Raw genomic sequence first — 20,865 nt, 5'->3', positions numbered from 1 at the left:
AGGGGGTTGTGGTGTGTTTGGTGTATCATGAGTAGATACAGATGGACCAATAGACTTTTTACAGTAACAGCCTGTAACTGCCTGTAACAGCCTGTAACAGCCTGTAACTGCCTGTAACAGCCTGTAGCAGCTTGTAACAGCCTGTAACAGCCTGTAACAGCCTGTAACAGCCTGTAACAGCCTGTAACAGCCTGTAACAGCCTGTAACAGCCTGTAACAGCCTGTAACTGCCTGTAACTGCCTGTAACTGCCTGTAACTGCCTGTAACAGCCTATAATTGCCTGTAACTGCCTGTAACTGCCTGTAACAGCCTGTAACTGCCTGTAACTGCCTGTAACAGCCTGTAACAGCCTGTAACTGCCTGTAACTGCTTGTAACTGCCTGTAACTGCCTGTAACAGCCTGTAACAACCTGTAACTGCTTGTAACAGCCTGTAACAGCCTGTAACTGCCTGTAACTGCTTGTAACAGCCTGTAACAACCTGTAACTGCCTGTAACTGCCTGTAACTGCCTGTAACAGCCTGTAACTGCCTGTAACTGCCTGTAACTGCCTGTAACAGCCTGTAACTGCCTTTAACTGCATGCAACTGCCTGTATGCCTGTAACAGCCTGTAACTGCCTGTAACTGCCTGTAACTGCTTGTAACTGCCTGTAACTGCCTGTAACAGCTTGTAACTGCTTGTAACAGCCTGTAACAGCCTGTAACTGCTTGTAACAGCCTGTAACAGCCTGTAACTGCCTGTAACAGCCTGTAACAGCCTGTAACTGCCTGTAACTGCTTGTAACAGCCTGTAACAGTCTGTAACTGCCTGTAACTGCCTGTAACAGCCTGTAACTGCCTGTAACTGCTTGTAACAGCCTGTAACTGCTTGTAACAGCCTGTAACTGCATGCAACTGCCTGTATGCCTGTAACAGCCTGTAACAGCCTGTAGCAGCTTGTAACAGCCTATAACAGCCTGTAACTGCATGCAACTGCCTGTATGCCTGTAACAGCCTGTAACAGCCTGTAACTGCCTGTAACTGCCTGTAACAGCTTGTAACTGCCTGTAACAGCCTGTAACTGCTTGTAACAGCCTGTAACAGCCTGTAACTGCATGTAACTGCCTGTAACTGCTTGTAACAGCCTGTAACAGCCTGTAACTGCCTGTAACAGCCTGTAACTGCCTGTAACTGCCTGTAACTGCTTGTAACAGCCTGTAACAGCCTGTAACTGCCTGTAACTGCCTGTAACAGCCTGTAACTGCCTGTAACTGCTTGTAACAGCCTGTAACTGCTTGTAACAGCCTGTAACTGCATGCAACTGCCTGTATGCCTGTAACAGCCTGTAACAGCCTGTAGCAGCTTGTAACAGCCTATAACAGCCTGTAACTGCATGCAACAGCCTGTAACTGCCTTTAACTGCTTGTAACAGCCTGTAACTGCCTGTATGCCTGTAACAGCCTGTAACAGCCTTTAACTGCCTGTAACAGCCTGTAACAGCCTGTAACTGCCTGTAACTGCCTGTAACTGCCTTTAACTGCCTGTAACAGCCTGTAACAGCCTGTAACAGCCTGTAACTGCCTGTAACTGCCTGTAACTGCTTGTAACAGCCTGTAACAGCCTGTAACTGCCTGTAACAGCTTGTAACAGCCTGTAACTGCCTGTAACTGCCTTTAACTGCCTGTAACAGCCTGTAACTGCCTGTAACAGCTTGTAACAGCCTGTAACTGCCTGTAAATAAAATGTCCATATACAGAACAATTATATAGTTACAATTCAGTAACACACACGAGGCAAAGTGTATGAAGAAGACTATCATTGTATAATACTCTCCGTTGAATAATGGATACCAGTAATGAAATGACTGGACTGTTGCATATACAGTGTGTCTAGGTCCCTTCTAAATGATGTTCTCTCTGTGTTGACTCAGTCTCTCTATTCTCCATCTTCTCAGATTCGCTGCTCACCTCATCACAGGAGTTCTGGAGTATAAGGAACGTATTGACACGTGAGTTCTCTGAGTCCAGTTTATAACGCTCCTCTCCTCTCCTCTCCTCTCCTCTCCTCTCCTCTCCTCTCCTCTCCTCTCCTCTTCTCCTCTCTTCCATCAGAGTATTGTAGAAGAAAAGTTTAAAGATTGTAAAATAATAAAGGGAAAATAAACAGAATATATAATATAAGACTGGATAAAGTGCCCCTGTAGAGCAGCTGAGGTTGTCCCAGGTGATCTGAGTCTGTGTCTGTGTGTCTCTGGGGCCCTGCCTCCTGACAGGAGGGCGTTGCCCGTGGACTTTTCTCGGGGCCGGCTGGCTGGGACCCCTCTGTGTATGAAGCAGTACTACCGTCTCTTCAACACATACCGTCTGCCCGGCCTCAAGAGGGACACCCTCGTCATCCACGAGGCTGGGTCCACCGAGCAGGAGCACATCATCGTTGCATGCAAGAACCAGGTCAGGGAGAGACTAAGGTTCCGTATCCAGCTGCACCCTACTCCCTATGGGCCCTGGTCAAAAGTAGTGCACCCTATTCCCTATGGGCCCTGGTCAAAAGTAGTGCACTATATAGGGAATAGGGTGCCATTTAAAAAATAAATCACAGTAATAAATATAATACATTGTATCTCTATGGACGCAATTACACTTACAGTGATCTCAGTTATCACTACTGTACAGGTACAAACATTGTCCACATTTACAAGGCATGTGGTCACCTCAAATATAACAGCTAACGACATTCCAAAACATTGTGTGTCCACATTGACAAGACAAGAGATATTAGTGTAGAAGTATAACTTTATTCGTTGGTTGTGTTTAGTCTCTGTTGGAGGTTTAGGATTCCCACGAGTCAGTGTTGTAAATAGCTTCTACTTCCTGTCGATCCTCCCCAAGGCCGTGTCGTATACGGTAAAGTTCAAAGGTCATAGGCAGAAAACGGGGGAAACGTCGACATAAACAACAGACAATGTATAGGTCACAGACGGAATCGTAAACAAACAACCAGTTGACGGTTAACACCGTGTCCCAGTCTGGAGTTATCTTTTACGATGAATCTCACTTCCCGTCACACGAACGCGTCACCAAATATCTCACAAAAGCTAAAAGGGAGGACGGGAGGAGGAGGAGGGGAGAGTCCTTCGTACCTGGAGATGGTTCCAGGCACTATCAATCAGGGACACATATTAAGGAGCCATCCATGTGGAGAAACAGACTACTAACTAAATTACTGCTGATTGAATTTGTCTGAGAGCCTCCTTGAGTCACAAGGACAATTGATCGCGGCGTAGGGATTCATGTTTTCAAACATGTGTGCCAAATGACATCCTATTCCCTATGTAGTGCACTACATTTAACCAGGGCTCTTGTTAAAAGTAGTGCACTACATAGGGAATAGGGTGGCATTTTGGGACACGCAGGTTCAAGCAGGCGGTGGCGGTACGTCGTTAACCTCTGCCTCTCTTACTTTGCCTTCATTAGTCAGCAGCCTATTGGGGTCTAATGACTGATGTGTTTGCATTGGTAGGTTTTAGTTTTTTAACAGCCTATTGACCCAACGTGTCTGATTGAGTGATACATTGAATTGCTCCTTGGAGAAAAGGCTTTTATAGATTTTGTAATGCCAGTAATCTATTTTGAGGTCTTATGATAAAGCATCTTATCTTATTATTAAAGTATCTTATCGTCTTTTTTTGTTGTTGTTGTTGCTTCCTTAGAAATACATTTTTAATCAGATGTATGTTTTAATCTGTGATATTCTACGTGGAAATACCATCACCTTTTTTCAATGTCCACGACAAAATTTCACTTTGGGAGCAATAAACCCTCCCCCCAAAATCCAATCCTATTTAAAAAAAAAAAAGAATAATAATTCTTATTTGTCTTCTTCTCAGTTCTTTGTGTTGGACCTAGTGGTAAAGGAGAAAAAACTGAAAGAAATTCACATCTTGACCCAGCTGGAGAAGATAGTAAAGATGGCAGAGAACACAGAGGAGAGACAGCCTTCGTTTGGTCTGCTGACGTCTGATGGAAGAACAGAATGGGCCCAGGCTAGAGACGTACTCATTAAAGGTTTCACTTCAACCATCTTATTGTCTACATTAAATATCATAACTATAATACTAACACTAATATCAAATAACAATTTAAATCATAGTAATAATTTGAAATAAACCATGGGAAGACTATGAAAACAAATATATTTGCATAAACTGACCTAGTCTGTCTGTACGCCTGCCTGTCTGCATGCCTGTCTGCCTCCCTCCCCCCCCCCCCTCCCTCCCCTAGATTCAGTTAACAGAGAGTCGTTGGCTGTGATCGAGAAGTGTCTGTGTGTGGTGTGTCTAGACGACCCCAGTGGGGTGGAGGTTGGGGATACCAGCCGAGCCCTGCTGATGCTCCATGGAGGAGGCCATGAGAAGATGGGGGCAAACCGCTGGTATGACAAGCCAATGCAGGTAGGGCGATGCCAACCCTGGACCCTTATTCATAAAGTGTCTCGGTGTAGGAGCGCTGATCTAGGATCAGTTTAGCATTTTAGATAACAAAGAATAAGATGATATGGACAAAGTGTGTGTGTGTGTGTGGGGGGGGGGGGGTGATCCTAGATCAGCACAATACAGGTCCTGAGACCATGGAATGGAATATAAATGTTTGTTTCAGTTTGTTGTAGGGGAGGACGGAGTCTGCGGAACGGTGTGCGAGCACTCACCCTTCGAGGGAATAGTTCTGGTGGCGTGTACAGAATACTTGATGAAATTCATGTAAGCGATCTAGCCAAACTAATTTACATGTATGTGTCCATATGGACAGTGTTAAATCTGATTAGGTGGAGTTCTATTCTAGGTCCTGGTGTCCCCCAGGGTTCTGTTCCAGGTCCTGGTGTCCCCCAAGGTTCTGTTCCAGGTCCTGGTGTCCCCCAGGGTTCTGTTCCAGGTCCTGGTGTCCCCCACGGTTCTGTTCCAGGTCCTGGTGTCCCCCGGGGTTCTGTTCCAGGTCCTGGTGTCCCCCAGGGTTCTGTTCCAGGTCCTGGTGTCCCCCAGGGTTCTGTTCCAGGTCCTGGTGTCCCCCAGGGTTCTGTTCCAGGTCCTGGTGTCCCCCACGGTTCTGTTCCAGGTCCTGGTGTCCCCCACGGTTCTGTTCCAGGTCCTGGTGTCCCCCACGGTTCTGTTCCAGGTCCTGGTGTCCCCCAGGGTTCTGTTCCAGGTCCTGGTGTCCCCCACGGTTCTGTTCCAGGTCCTGGTGTCCCCCACGGTTCTGTTCCAGGTCCTGGTGTCCCCCAGGGTTCTGTTCCAGGTCCTGGTGTCCCCCAGGGTTCTGTTCCAGGTCCTGGTGTCCCCCAGGGTTCTGTTCCAGGTCCTGGTGTCCCCCAGGGTTCTGTTCCAGGTCTTGTGCTTTTACATCTGAGAGTTCATATTTACTCACCAAACACGCAAAATACTTCATTACAATATAGTTAACGGCCAGTTCATTGCATTAAATCTTAAATCAGATATTTTACATTTTACTCATGAGACACATGAAGAGGTTAATGTTTTGCAGTGTAGTTCACATTTACAGCTAGTATATTATTAGAGGTCAGTGATGAAACAGCTAATATATTATTAGAGGTCAGTAATAAAACAGCTAATATATTATTAGAGGTCAGTGATAAAACAGCTAATATATTATTAGAGGTCAGTAATAAAACAGCTAATATATTATTAGAGGTCAGTAATAAAACAGCTAATATATTATTAGAGGTCAGTAATAAAACAGCTAATATATTATTAGAGGTCAGTGATAAAACAGGTAATATATTATTAGAGGTCAATAATAAAACAGGTAATATATTATTAGAGGTCAGTAATAAAACAGGTAATATATTATTAGAGGTCAGTGATAAAACAGGTAATATATTATTAGAGGTCAGTAATAAAACAGGTAATATATTATTAGAGGTCAGTAATGAAACAGGTAATATATTATTAGAGGTCAGTGATAAAACAGGTAATATATTATTAGAGGTCAGTAATGAAACAGGTAATATTTTATTAGAGGTCAGTGATAAAGCAATATGATGTTAATGAATAATAAATTATAATAATAGTAAAACACTAATCTAAGGAAGTCAAGTGATCATGCTCTCTCAACAGGACAGGAAGTCCCTCCAAGATGGGGAGGGCCACCAACGTGTCGGAGCTTCCTACTCCTCGCAGACTGCTCTGGAAGACCACACCTCACATCCAGGACCTCCTGAAGGCCTCTGCTGAGAGACTGCAGAGGCAAGACACACACATACACACACATATAAGCTGTTTTTTAAAAATTGTTTTAATTAAAGACAATCACAGTAGGTTACTTAAATTGTTACCCGGAAATGATTTGACCCGGATATAAAAAAACAGAGGCATTAGGAACTTTAACATATATTGATATTTCCTTCTCCTTAGGTTGGTTAGAGATCTTGACATGGATGTACACAAGTTTGAGGTCTATGGAAAAGAATTCATCAAGAAACAGAAGATGAGTCCAGATGCGTACATACAGGTGGCTCTACAACTGGCCTTTTACAGGTGTTGTACACCTTTAAGAACGTTATCTAAAACGACATGTTGTTGGTTGTTTTAGTCCTGTTTCAACACATTTTTCATTTGATTACAATCTTTACTACTTATTGACAGTCATTTTAATATAACTAAAAACCTAAGAAAGAAACTATTTTCCTTTGTTCACACATTAAGTGAATTCAGCCTCCATTGATATACAGTAGCGATATTTATTTTGCTTTGTGATTTCTCAGATGCAATGGACGGCTGGTGTCCACTTATGAGAGTGCTTCTATCCGTCGTTTCCACGAGGGCCGGGTGGACAACATCCGCTCAGCGACCCCCGAGGCTCTGGCCTTCGTGAAGGCCATGACGGACGAGAAGACATCTCTCTCTGTGAGTCATTTTTCCTACTTAGCTCCCCATTATGGTCTTCTCCCATAATGCTGTTCATCGTGTCCTCTTCTCCCATAATGCTGTTCATCGTGTCCTCTTCTCCCATAATGCTGTTCATCATGTCCTCTTCTCCCATAATGCTGTTCATCGTGTCCTCTTCTCCCATAATGCTGTTCATCGTGTCCTCTTCTCCCATAATGCTGTTCATCGTGTCCTCTTCTCCCATAATGCTGTTCATCATGTCCTCTTCTCCCATAATGCTGTTCATCATGTCCTCTTCTCCCATAATGCTGTTCATCGTGTCCTCTTCTCCCATAATGCTGTTCATCATGTCCTCTTCTCCCATAATGCTGTTCATCGTGTCCTCTTCTCCCATAATGCTGTTCATCATGTCCTCTTCTCCCATAATGCTGTTCATCGTGTCCTCTTCTCCCATAATGCTGTTCATCGTGTCCTCTTCTCCCATAATGCTGTTCATCATGTCCTCTTCTCCCATAATGCTGTTCATCATGTCTTCTCCCATAATGCTGTTCATCATGTCCTCTTCTCCCATAATGCTGTTCATCGTGTCCTCTTCTCCCATAATGCTGTTCATCGTGTCCTCTTCTCCCATAATGCTGTTCATCGTGTCCTCTTCTCCCATAATGCTGTTCATCATGTCCTCTTCTCCCATAATGCTGTTCATCGTGTCCTCTTCTCCCATAATGCTGTTCATCGTGTCCTCTTCTCCCATAATGCTGTTCATCATGTCCTCTTCTCCCATAATGCTGTTCATCGTGTCCTCTTCTCCCATAATGCTGTTCATCATGTCTTATCCCATAATGCTGTTCATCATGTCCTCTTCTCCCATAATGCTGTTCATCGTGTCCTCTTCTCCCATAATGCTGTTCATCATGTCCTCTTCTCCCATAATGCTGTTCATCATGTCTTCTCCCATAATGCTGTTCATCATGTCTTATCCCATAATGCTGTTCATCGTGTCCTCTTCTCCCATAATGCTGTTCATCATGTCCTCTTCTCCCATAATGCTGTTCATCGTGTCCTCTTCTCCCATAATGCTGTTCATCGTGTCCTCTTCTCCCATAATGCTGTTCATCATGTCCTCTTCTCCCATAATGCTGTTCATCGTGTCCTCTTCTCCCATAATGCTGTTCATCGTGTCCTCTTCTCCCATAATGCTGTTCATCGTGTCCTCTTCTCCCATAATGCTGTTCATCGTGTCCTCTTCTCCCATAATGCTGTTCATCGTGTCCTCTTCTCCCATAATGCTGTTCATCGTGTCCTCTTCTCCCATAATGCTGTTCATCGTGTCCTCTTCTCCCATAATGCTGTTCATCATGTCCTCTTCTCCCATAATGCTGTTCATCGTGTCCTCTTCTCCCATAATGCTGTTCATCATGTCCTCTTCTCCCATAATGCTGTTCATCATGTCCTCTTCTCCCATAATGCTGTTCATCATGTCCTCTTCTCCCATAATGCTGTTCATCGTGTCCTCTTCTCCCATAATGCTGTTCATCGTGTCCTCTTCTCCCATAATGCTGTTCATCATGTCCTCTTCTCCCATAATGCTGTTCATCATGTCCTCTTCTCCCATAATGCTGTTCATCATGTCTTCTCCCATAATGCTGTTCATCATGTCCTCTTCTCCCATAATGCTGTTCATCATGTCCTCTTCTCCCATAATGCTGTTCATCATGTCCTCTTCTCCCATAATGCTGTTCATCATGTCCTCTTCTCCCATAATGCTGTTCATCATGTCTTCTCCCATAATGCTGTTCATCATGTCCTCTTCTCCCATAATGTCCCGTGTGGCTCAGTTGGTAGAGCATGGCGCTTGCAACGCCAGGGTTGTGGGTTCGATTCCCACGGGGGGCCAGTACAAAAAAAAAGTATGAATGTATGTACTTGTAAGTCGCTCTGGATAAGAGCGTCTGCTAAATGACTTAAATGTAAATGTAAAATAATGCTGTTCATCGTGTCCTCTTCTCCCATAATGCTGTTCATCATGTCCTCTTCTCCCATAATGCTGTTCATCATGTCCTCTTCTCCCATAATGCTGTTCATCATGTCTTCTCCCATAATGCTGTTCATCATGTCCTCTTCTCCCATAATGCTGTTCATCATGTCTTCTCCCATAATGCTGTTCATCATGTCCTCTTCTCCCATAATGTGTGTGTGATTGATTCATCGATTGATGATCACTTAACCGGTTGGTAAAACCTACAGATGTAACATGTAAAGTGGTTTGTCTACCCCAGATTTTGAGGAATAGATGAACATGTAAAGTGGTTTGTCTACCCCAGATAGAGGAATAGATGAAAATGTAAAGTCTGTAAAGTAGAAACATACAGAGTATGATATACTCAAATGTACTACTATAATGATAACTATTGAATCAAATCAAGTTTATTTTATATAGCCCTTCGTACATCAGCTAATATCTCGAAGTGCTGTACAGAAACCCAGCCTAAAACCCCAAACAGCAAGCAATGCAGGTGTAGAAGCACGGTGGCTAGGAAAAACTCCCTAGAAAGGCCAAAACCTAGGAAGAAACCTAGAGAGGAACCAGGCTATGAGGGGTGGCCAGTCCTCTTCTGGCTGTGCCGGGTGGAGATTATAACAGAACTATGCCAAGATGTTCAAAATGTTCATAAGTGACAAGCATGGTCAAATAATAATCAGGAATAAATGTCAGTTGGCTTTTCATAGCCGGTCATTAAGAGTTGAAAACAGCAGGTCTGGGACAGGTGGCGGTTCCATAACCGCAGGCAGAACAGTTGAAACTGGAATAGCAGCAAGGCCAGGTGGACTGGGGACAGCAAGGAGTCATCATGCCCGGTAGTCCTGACGTATGGTCCTAGGGCTCAGGTCCTCCGAGAGAGAGAAAAAAAGAGAGAAGGAGAGAATTAGAGAGAGAGCCAAGATTTTCAAAATGTTCATAAATGACAAGCATGGTCAAATAATAATCAGGAATAAATGTCAGTTGGCTTTTCATAGCCGATCATTAAGAGTTGAAAGCAGCAGGTCTGGGACAGGTAGGGGTTCCATAACCGCAGGCAGAACAGTTGAAACTGGAATAGCAGCAAGGCCAGGTGGACTGGGGACAGCAAGGAGTCATCATGCCCGGTAGTCCTGACGTATGGTCCTAGGGCTCAGGTTCTCCGAGAGAGAGAAAGAAAGAGAGGAGAGAATTAGAGAGAGCATACTTAAATTCACACAGGACACTGGATAAGACAGGAGAAGTACTCCAGATATAACCAACTGACCCTAGCCCCCCGACACATAAACTACTGCAGCATAAATACTGGAGGCTGAGACAGGAGGGGTCAGGAGACACTGTGGTCCCATCCGATGATACCCCCGGACAGGGCCAAACAGGAAGGATATAACCCCACCCACTTTGCCAAAGCACAGCCCCCGCACCACTAGAGGGATATCTTCAACCACCAACTTACAATCCTGAGACAAGGCCGAGTATAGCCCACAAAGATCTCCACCACAGCACAAACCAGGGGGGGGGCGCCAACCCAGACAGGAAGATCACGTCAGTAACTCAACCCACTCAAGTGACGCACCCCTCCTAGGGACGGCATGAAAGAGCACCAGTAAGCCAGTGACTCAGCCCCTGTAATAGGGTTAGAGGCAGAGAATCCCAGTGGAGAGAGGGGAACCGGCCAGGCAGAGACAGCAAGGGCGGTTCGTTGCTCCAGAGCCTTTCCGTTCACCTTCACACTCCTGGGCCAGACTACACTCAATCATATGACCTACTGAAGAGATAAGTCTTCAGTAAAGACTTAAAGGTTGAGACCGAGTCTGCGTCTCTCACATGGGTAGGCAGACCGTTCCATAAAAATGGAGATCTATTGGAGAAAGCCCTGCCTCCAGCTGTTTGCTTAGAAATTCTAGGGACAATTAGGAGGCCTGCGTCTTGTGACCCGAGCGTACGTGTAGGTATGTACGGCAGGACCAACTCGGAAAGATAGGTAGGAGCAAGCCCATGTAACGCTTTATAGGTTAACAGTAAAACCTTGAAATCAGCCCTTGCCTTAACAGGAAGCCAGTGTAGGGAAGCTAGCACTGGAGTAATATGATCAAATTTCTTGGTTCTAGTCAGGATTCTAGCAGCCGTATTTAGCACTAACTGAAGTTTATTTAGTGCTTTATCCGGGTAGCCGGAAAGTAGAGCATTGCAGTAGTCTAACCTAGAAGTAACAAATGCATGGATTAATTTTTCTGCATAATTTTTGGACAGAAAATTTTTGATTTTTGCAATGTTACGTAGATGGAAAAAAGCTGTCCTTGAAACAGTCTTGATATGTTCGTCAAAAGAGAGATCAGGGTCAAGAGTAACGCCGAGGTCCTTCACAGTTTTATTTGAGACGACTTTACAACCATCAAGATTAATTGTCAGATTTAACAGAATATCTCTTTGTTTCTTGGGACCTAGAACAAGCATCTCTGTTTTGTCAGAGTTTAAAAGTAGAACGTTTTCAGCCATCCACTTCCTTATGTCTGAAACACAGGCTTCTAGCGAGGGCAATTTTGGGGCTTCACCATGTTTCATTGAAATGTACAGCTGTGTGTCATCCGCATAGCAGTGAAAGTTAACATTATGTTTTCGAATAACATCCCCAAGAGGTAAAATATATAGTGAAAACAATAGTGGTCCTAAAACGGAACCTTGAGGAACACCGAAATGTACAGTTGATTTGTCAGAGGACAAACCATTCACAGAGACAAACTGATATCTTTCCGACAGATAAGATCTAAACCAGGCCAGAACTTGTCCGTGTAGACCAATTTGGGTTTCCAGTCTCTCCAAAAGAATGTGGTGATCGATGGTGTCAAAGGCAGCACTAAGGTCTAGTAGCACGAGGACAGATGCAGAGCCTCGGTCTGACGCCATTAAAAGGTCATTTACCACCTTCACAAGTGCAGTCTCAGTGCTATGATGGGGTCTAAAACCAGACTGAAGCATTTCGTATACATTGTTTGTCTTCAGGAAGGCAGTGAGTTGCTGCGCAACAGCTTTTTCTAAAATTTTTGAGAGGAATGGAAGATTCGATATAGGCCGATAGTTTTTTATATTTTCCGGGTCAAGGTTTGGCTTTTTCAAGAGAGGCTTTATTACTGCCACTTTTAGTGAGTGAGCTTGCTTCAGAGCTCGGGTATTTTCTGTATACCAGGGAGCTAGTTTCTTATGACAAATGTTTTTCGTTTTTAGGGGTGCAACTGCATCTAGGGTATTGCGCAAGGTTAAATTGAGTTCCTCAGTTAGGTGGTTAACTGATTTTTGTCCTCTGACGTCCTTGGGTAGGCAGAAGGAGTCTGGAAGGGCATCAAGGAATTTTTGTGTTGTCTGAGAATTTATACCACGACTTTTGATGCTCCTTGGTTGGGGTCTGAGCAGATTATTTGTTGCGATTGCAAACGTAATAAAATGGTGGTCCGATAGTCCAGGATTATGAGGAAAAACATTAAGATCTACAACATTTATTCCATGGGACAAAACTAGGTCCAGAGTATGACTGTGGCAGTGAGTAGGTCCAGAGACATGTTGGACAAAACCCACTGAGTCGATGATGGCTCCGAAAGACTTTTGGAGTGGGTCTGTGGACTTCTCCTTTTGAATATTAAAATCACCAAAAATTAGAATATGATCTGCTATGACTACAAGGTCCGATAGGAATTCAGGGAACTCAGAGAGGAACGCTGTATATGGCCCAGGAGGCCTGTAAACAGTAGCTATAAAAAGTGATTGAGTAGGCTGCATAGATTTCATGACTAGAAGCTCAAAAGACGAAAACGTCATTTTTTTTGTTGTAAATTGAAATTTGCTATCGTAAATGTTAGCAACACCTCCGCCTTTGCGGGATGCACGGGGGATATGGTCACTAGTGTAACCAGGAGGTGAGGCCTCATTTAACACAGTAAATTCATCAGGCTTAAGCCATGTTTCAGTCAGGCCAATCACATCAAGATTATGATCAGTGATTAGTTCATTGACTATAACTGCCTTTGAAGTGAGGGATCTAACATTAAGTAAACCTATTTTGAGATGTGAGGTATCACGATCTCTTTCAATAATGGCAGGAATGGAGGAGGTCTTTATCCTAATGAGATTGCTAAGGCGAACACAGCCATGTTTAGTTTTGCCCAACCTAGGTCGAGGCACAGACACAGTCTCAATGGGGATGGCTGAGCTGACTACACTGACTATGCTAGTGGCAGACTCCACTAAGCTGGCAGGTTGGCTAACAGCCTGCTGCCTGGCCTGCACCCTATTTCATTGTGGAGCTAGAGGAGTTAGAGCCCTGTCTATGTTGGTAGATAAGATTAGGATTTGATTGCACAAATGAAAAGGGTTTGAATGTAAGACTGGCTGCGTTCAGAAAATTCACCACACACCCTTCAAATTAGTGGATTTGGCTATTTCAGCCACACCCGTTCCTGACAGGTGTATAAAAATCGAGCACACAGCCATGCAATCTCCATAGACAAACATTGACAGTTGAGTGGTCCGAACTGAAGAGCTCAGTGACTTTCAATGCAGCACCGTCATAGGATGCCACCTTTCCAACAAGCCAGTTCGTCTAGTTTCTGCCCTGTTAGAGCTGCCCCCGGTCAACTGTAAGTGCTGTTATTGTGATGTGAAAACCTTCTAGGAGCAACAACGGCTCAGCCTTGAAGTGGTAGGCCACACAAGCTCACCAACGCCGAGTGCTGAAGCGAATAGCGCTTAAATCGTCTATCCATCGGTTGCATCACTCACTACTGAGTTCCAAACTGCCTCTGGAAACAACGTCAGCAGAAGAACTGTTCGTCGGGAGCTTCATGAAATGGGTTTCCATGACTGAGCAGCTGCACACAAGCATAAAATCACCATCAGCAAAGCCAAGCCTCGGCTGGGATGGTGTAAAGCTCTCCGTCATTGGACTCTGGAACAGTGGAAATGCGTTCTCTGGAGTGATGAATTACACTTCACCATCTGGCAGTCCAACTGACAAATCTGGGTTTGGTGGATGACAGGAGAATGATACCTGCCCGAATTCAAAGTGCCAACTGTAAAGTTTGGTAGAGGAGGAATAATGGTCTGGGGCTGTTTTTCATGGTTCGGCCCCTTAGTTCCAGTGAAGGAAAATCTCAATGCTACAGCATACAATGACATTCTAGATGATTCTGTGCTGCCAACTGTGTGGCAACATTTTGGGGAAGGCCCTTTCCTGTTTCATCATGACAATGCCCCCTGCACAAAGTGAGGTCCATACAGAAATGGTTTGTCGAGATCAGTGTGGAAGAACTTCACTGGCCTGCACAGAGCCCTGACCTTAACCCCATCTAACACCTTTGGGATTAATTGGAACGCCGACTGCGAGCCAGGCCTAATCGCCCAAGATCAGTGCCCAACCTCAGTAATGCTCTTGTGGCTGAATGGAAGCAAGTCCCTGCAGCAATGTTCCAACATCTAGTGGAAAGCCTTCCCAGAAGAGTGGAGGCTGTTATAGCAGCAATGTTCCAACATCTAGTGGAAAGCCTTCCCAGAAGAGTGGAGGCTGTTATAGCAGCAATGTACCAACATCTAGTGGAAAGCCTTCCCAGAAGAGTGGAGGCTGTTATAACAGCAATGTTCCAACATCTAGTGGAACGCCTTCCCAGAAGAGTGGAGGCTGTTATAGCTGCAATGTTCCAACATCTAGTGGAATGACTTCCCAGAAGAGAGGAGGCTGTTATAGCAGCAATGTTCCAACATCTAGTGGAAAGCCTTCCCAGAAGAGAGGAGGCTGTTATAGCAGCAATGTTCCAACATCTAGTGGAATGACTTCCCAGAAGAGAGGAGGCTGTTATAGCAGCAATGTTCCAACATCTAGTGGAAAGCCTTCCCAGAAGAGAGGAGGCTGTTATAGCAGCAATGTTCCAACATCTAGTGGAAAGCCTTCCCAGAAGAGTGGAGGCTGTTATAGCAGCAATGTTCCAACATCTAGTGGAAAGCCTTCCCAGAAGAGAGGAGGCTGTTATAGCAGCAATGTTCCAACATCTAGTGGAATGACTTCCCAGAAGAGAGGAGGCTGTTATAGCAGCAATGTTCCAACATCTAGTGGAAAGCCTTCCCAGAAGAGAGGAGGCTGTTATAGCAGCAATGTTCCAACATCTAGTGGAAAGCCTTCCCAGAAGAGAGGAGGCTGTTATAGCAGCAATGTTCCAACATCTAGTGGAAAGCCTTCCCAGAAGAGTGGAGGCTGTTATAGCAGCAATGTTCCAACATCTAGTGGAAAGCCTTCCCAGAAGAGTGGAGGCTGTTATAGCAGCAAAGGGGGGGACCAACTCCATGTTAATAATGTCCATGATTTTAGAGATGTTTGATTTAGCAGGTGTCCACATACTTTTGGTCATGCGGTGTACTTGTGAAAACAGTACCAAAGCAATAAAATAATAAACTGTAAGAATTGAGTATACTTCATTCCAGCCATAAACACACACACACACACACACACACACACACACACACACACACACACACACACACACACACACACACACACACACACACACACACACACACACACACACACACACACACACACACACACCAAAGCAGCTGATCTCTCTACAGATTTACAGCACTTGCAATCTATCATATGACTCATAACAGGTGAAATATGTTACTTTGTCTCTCTTTAGACAATGTTCAATGTGGGAGTATTATATTTAGCTTTTGAGACTAAATGCAATTATTAATTATGCTTTTGTTTTTATTCAATTTTACAGGATTCAGAAAAGATGAAACGATTGTGGGATGCGATTAATGCCCAGACAAATTCCACAATTGCAGTAAGTACGCGTGTTTGACTAAAACTATTCATTGTATTACGTTTATTTGATAAATGTTCTATTCATGAGGAACCTCTAACTTAAGTAGATTTAATACTTTAAGCTCTAAGGGTTCGTGATGTTTTTTTATTTTTATTTTGCAGGCTATTACAGGGATGGGAATAGACAATCACCTTCTAGGACTCAGAGAGATCTCCCAGGAGATCCATATGGAGGTGCCAGAGATCTTCACAGATGAAACCTATGTGGCCAGTAACCAGTTCATTCTCTCCACCAGTCAGGTATACCATCTAGTCGTCTCTTTGCTACGTGTCTATTGCTATTTTTATTTTTATATTTTTTTAATTTCACCTTTTATTTAACCAGGTAGGCTAGTTGAGAATAAGTTCTCATTTACAACTGCGACCTGGCCAAGATAAAGCATAGCAGTGTGAACAGACAACAACACAGAGTTACACATGGAGTAAACAATAAACAAGTCAATAACACAGTCTATTGCTATTACAGCCATGATAATAATAATAATAATAATAATAATAATTACAAGAACATAATATTCTACCAATTGTGTTATAACTGTTTATTACATATATACAGTATCTATGAAGTAATCATTAACGGTTTATAAACTACGTATAAATCCCTTGTTAAAGTACACCTGTGTATATCTTAAGTAGATGTTGTATTATAACTGGTATACCTTCCTCAGGTCCCCACCACAGTGGAGATGTTCTGTTGCTATGGCCCGGTGGTTCCTAACGGTTACGGGTGCTGCTACAACCCTCATGCAGACCACCTCCTCTTCAGCGTGACCAGTTTCCACGGCAGCACCGAGACCAGCTCGGCCGTTTTTATCAAGGCTCTGGACGAGGGCCTCGTAGAGATGAGGGATCTGTGCGAGAAGAGCAATAAGCCTCAGAGCAACACTGCTGCTGCCTCGAAGGCGGTTGAGAAAAGCCAAGGAGCTGGCAGCAAGCCTCTGAGCACACCTCAGAAAACAGGGAAATAAGTCATACTGAGGTATCATTACGGTGTCCATATTAGGACAGCATCAGTAGTTACGCTCAACTTCCCACAGATTACGGTGGCCATATTAGGACAGCCTCAGTAGTTACGCTCAACTTCCCACAGATTACGGTGTCCATATTAGGACAGCCTCAGTAGTTACGCTCAACTTCCCACAGATTACGGTGTCCATATTAGGACAGCCTCAGTAGTTACGCTCAACTTCCCACAGATTACGGTGTCCATATTAGGACAGCCTCAGTAGTTACGCTCAACTTCCCACAGATTACGGTGTCCATATTAGGACAGCCTCAGTAGTTACGCTCAACTTCCCACAGATTACGGTGTCCATATTAGGACAGCCTCAGAGTCGCACTCAACTTCTGACACGCGTCCAGGTATGTCGTGAAAGTAGTGTTAGTGCTAGTTGTCCTGTGTGTATATTTTGGTGTTTGTGCGATGAAGTTGATGTTTTTACGACTTTATCTCTCGAGTCAATTTGAATCCTTAACTATGTAACAATGTACATACAACTAATATGGAAGGAAACACATAGATGTAGAAAATACGATGTAGATGTTCTCATTCACCATTGCTACTCGGGTGGGAGTCTAGACAGAGCATAGCTCACTGGTCTGGTAATAGGGAACTAAAGACATGCCTGCTATTTCAGTAATGTAGTGACGGACAGCTCCTCTTCACCCAGAGAATGAATGAACTTACTCATAAATGATCTCAGCGTACTGTTTATTCAGCTTTGTCGAAAACAACAACTCCTAAATATATACCGGAATATATCGTTATCAATATATTCACATTTATCGTGCAAACATTGATCATATTGTAACTAATGGGATTCAAGTCCGGACGGCAAATCTAACCCATAGGGAAAGAGCAGACGTAGGAACTAGGTTTAAAGATCATCACTATAATGATGCTGCCAAAGAGGGATATCTATCTAGTAAGGCCTACAGCAGGGCTCTCCAACCCTGTTCCTGGAGAGATACCGTCCTGTAGGTTTACATCAGGGCTCTCCAACCCTGTTCCTGGAGAGCTACCCTCCTGTAGGTTTTAACTCCAACCCTGTTCCTGGAGAGATACCGTCCTGTAGGTTTTAACTCCAACCCTGTTCCTGGAGAGCTACCCTCCTGTAGGTTTACATCAGGGCTCTCCAACCCTGTTCCTGGAGAGGTACCCTCCTGTAGGTTTAAACTCCAACCCTGTTCCTGGAGAGACACCCTTCTGTAGGTTTTAACTCCAACCCTGTTCCTGGAGAGATACCGTCCTGTAGGTTTTAACTCCAACCCTGTTCCTGGAGAGCTACCCTCCTGTAGGTTTACATCAGGGCTCTCCAACCCTGTTCCTGGAGAGGTACCCTCCTGTAGGTTTAAACTCCAACCCTGTTCCTGGAGAGACACCCTTCTGTAGGTTTTAACTCCAACCCTGTTCCTGGAGAGATACCGTCCTGTAGGTTTTAACTCCAACCCTGTTCCTGGAGAGCTACCCTCCTGTAGGTTTACATCAGGGCTCTCCAACCCTGTTCCTGGAGAGGTACCCTCCTGTAGGTTTAAACTCCAACCCTGTTCCTGGAGAGACACCCTCCTGTAGGTTTTAACTCCAACCCTGTTCCTGGAGAGATACTGTCTTGTAGGTTTTAACTCCAACCCTGTTCCTGGAGAGATACCCTCCTGTAGGTTTTATCTCCAACCCTTTTCCTGGAGAGATACCCTTCTGTAGGTTTTAACTCCAACCCTGGTCCTGGAGAGATACCCTCCTGTAGGTTTTAACTCCAACCCTGTTCCTGGAGAGATACCATCCTGTAGGTTTTATCTCCAACCCTGTTCCTGGAGAGATACCCTCCTGTAGGTTTTAACTCCAACCTTGTTCCTGGAGAGATACCCTCCTGTAGGTTTTATCTCCAACCCTGGTCCTGGAGAGATACCCTCCTGTAGGTTTTAACTCTAACCCTGTCCTGGAGAGATACCGTCCTGTAGGTTTTAACTCCAACCCTGTTCCTGGAGAGATACCGTCCTGTAGGTTTTAACTCCAACCCTGTTCCTGGAGAGATACCCTCCTGTAGGTTTTATCTCCAACCCTGTTCCTGGAGAGATACCATCCTGTAGGTTTTATCTCCAACCCTGTTCCTGGAGAGATACCCTCCTGTAGGTTTTATCTCCAACCCTGTTCCTGGAGAGATACCCTCCTGTAGGTTTTAACTCCAACCCTGTTCCTGGAGAGATACCCTCCTGTAGGTTTTAACTCCAACCTTGTTCCAGCAACCCTGTTGGAGTGTAAATCTGTTCAGAGGTGCTAAGTACTCTCGGCCGGCAAACGCTACCGGTTTGTCCGTGCCTTTAAACTTGAGACGGATATGTTTACCGTACAGTATTTCTAGAGGTATTTCCACAGGTATAGCTAGTATAGATTCTGCGCAATATTCAGTACTATCTCATACTGTCTCATACTGCTTCAGACTGTCTCATACTGTCTCATACTGCTTCATACTGTCTCATACTGCTTCATACTGTCTCATACTGCTTCATACTGTCTCATACGGTTTCATACTGTCTCATACTGCTTCATACTGTCTCATACTGCTTCATACTGTCTCATACTGTCTCATACTGCTTCATACTGTCTCATACTGTTTCATCCTGCTTCATACTGCTTCATACTGTCTCATACTGTCTCATACTGCTTCATACTGTCTCATACTGTCTCATACTGTTTAATCTCTGAAGGTAAATTGTCAATTGGATGTGGTGATTCTGTGGAAGAAGTTGTTCTTAACGGGTTGTGTGAATTATGCAGATGAATAGGAATGTATTATTGGTGTTGATATGCTGCTTGTTGAGGTTCTTATTTTGAATGATTTCCAAATGGCACCCTATTCCCTTTATAGTGCACTTCTTTTGACATGGGTCCATAGGGCTCTGGTCTGAAGTAGTGCACTATATAGGGAATAGGGTGCCATTTGGGATTCAGACTTTCTTTCCTCTCAGCCTAATGTGTGGTTCCACTCATTTCATAGAAACTACAGTAAGTCTGTAGCTATTCATGTTAATAATTTACGAAAAAAATTAAAAAGCCTATTTATTTTTGTAGCTAAATACATACATTTATTTTCATCAGAAAATCTACATGATGTCTACACTTTAATTGTATTGTATGAGATATATTTGTGAGAATATATTGTAACCTTAAATTGTATGAGATATATTTATGAGAATATATTGTAACCTTGTGCTGTGTAGAGAATACTGCTATAAAGAGTATTTATGTCCTGAAATAAAATGGAGTCCAAAATATCACGTGTGGCTATCTTCTCCAAGGGAATAACGCACTTAAATTCCTAGGTCTATCCTCAGCTGTGAATGGGGGTGCAAGAGAGCGTGGGGCCAGTAACCCAAAAGTTGCTGGGTCGAATCCCACAGCCGACTAGGTCAAAGTGCCATTGAGCAAGGCAGTTAACCCTAATTGCGCCTGTAAGACGTGCTGAATAAGAATTTTCTGCTAAATGACTAAAATGTAAACAATGATATATGAACATAAAAGTACTGCACTATATAGGGTGCTACTTGGAATACAATCAGTTAAATGTAAAGTATCTGAAGGTCTGGGTACACTATACTGTAATAAGTCTCTCTAATGAACGTCTACGTGTCAAGTACCACACTAATTGGACCTAAAACAACCAGCCTGTTTTGCCAGAGTCAATCTGTGTGTATTAAACAGCCACATATCCAACCCCATAGAAAAAAAACAATAACTAGAATAGACATCCATTCATGGGTACACTCAAAATGGCCGCCGGTTTCACCCATCACAGAACATTGACATTCCTTTCTACTAATTCTAATTCTATGTCTAACTCACTCTATACAGCAGATGGCTTGGTTCCGCTGGCATCTGATTGGGTCTTTAGGGAGACAGCTGAATTGTATTCTCCATTGGTTAAACCACTGAACCAAGGCAGCCAAGTCCCCCACATAACCACCCAGTGTTTAGTCAGGCTTCAACGACCTAGCTGGGCCAATTAGGTTTCTCATTATTTTATGTGAGCGAGATACACACACTGTGAAACTTTACTTCACATTAGTAAAACAGACAGGTTGACTAGGACTCATAGTATCTA

The 20,865-nt window shown here is 44.0% G+C and overlaps 1 protein-coding gene across 1 annotated transcript in view; it reads left to right on the top strand.

The window, feature by feature from the left end:
- The window catches only part of LOC120029340 (choline O-acetyltransferase-like), a 28,806-nt gene extending 12,072 nt beyond the window's left edge, over nt 1-16,734 (top strand). The window contains exons 4-14 of the mRNA XM_038974574.1: nt 1,935-1,988; nt 2,253-2,430; nt 3,867-4,044; nt 4,261-4,430; nt 4,636-4,736; nt 6,108-6,236; nt 6,405-6,527; nt 6,755-6,896; nt 15,663-15,725; nt 15,869-16,006; nt 16,435-16,734. Coding sequence (XP_038830502.1) covers nt 1,935-1,988; nt 2,253-2,430; nt 3,867-4,044; nt 4,261-4,430; nt 4,636-4,736; nt 6,108-6,236; nt 6,405-6,527; nt 6,755-6,896; nt 15,663-15,725; nt 15,869-16,006; nt 16,435-16,734 — 1,576 coding nt within the window. The remainder of the gene's footprint in view (nt 1-1,934; nt 1,989-2,252; nt 2,431-3,866; nt 4,045-4,260; nt 4,431-4,635; nt 4,737-6,107; nt 6,237-6,404; nt 6,528-6,754; nt 6,897-15,662; nt 15,726-15,868; nt 16,007-16,434) is intronic.
- Nucleotides 16,735-20,865: the final 4,131 nt, after the last annotated feature.

This window comes from Salvelinus namaycush, chromosome 35 (genome assembly GCF_016432855.1).
Source record: "Salvelinus namaycush isolate Seneca chromosome 35, SaNama_1.0, whole genome shotgun sequence".
In the NCBI taxonomy this organism is placed as follows: Eukaryota; Metazoa; Chordata; class Actinopteri; order Salmoniformes; family Salmonidae; genus Salvelinus; species Salvelinus namaycush.
The sequence above is the reverse complement of the archived record's forward strand: the minus strand, read 5'-3'. Positions and strand labels throughout refer to the sequence as shown.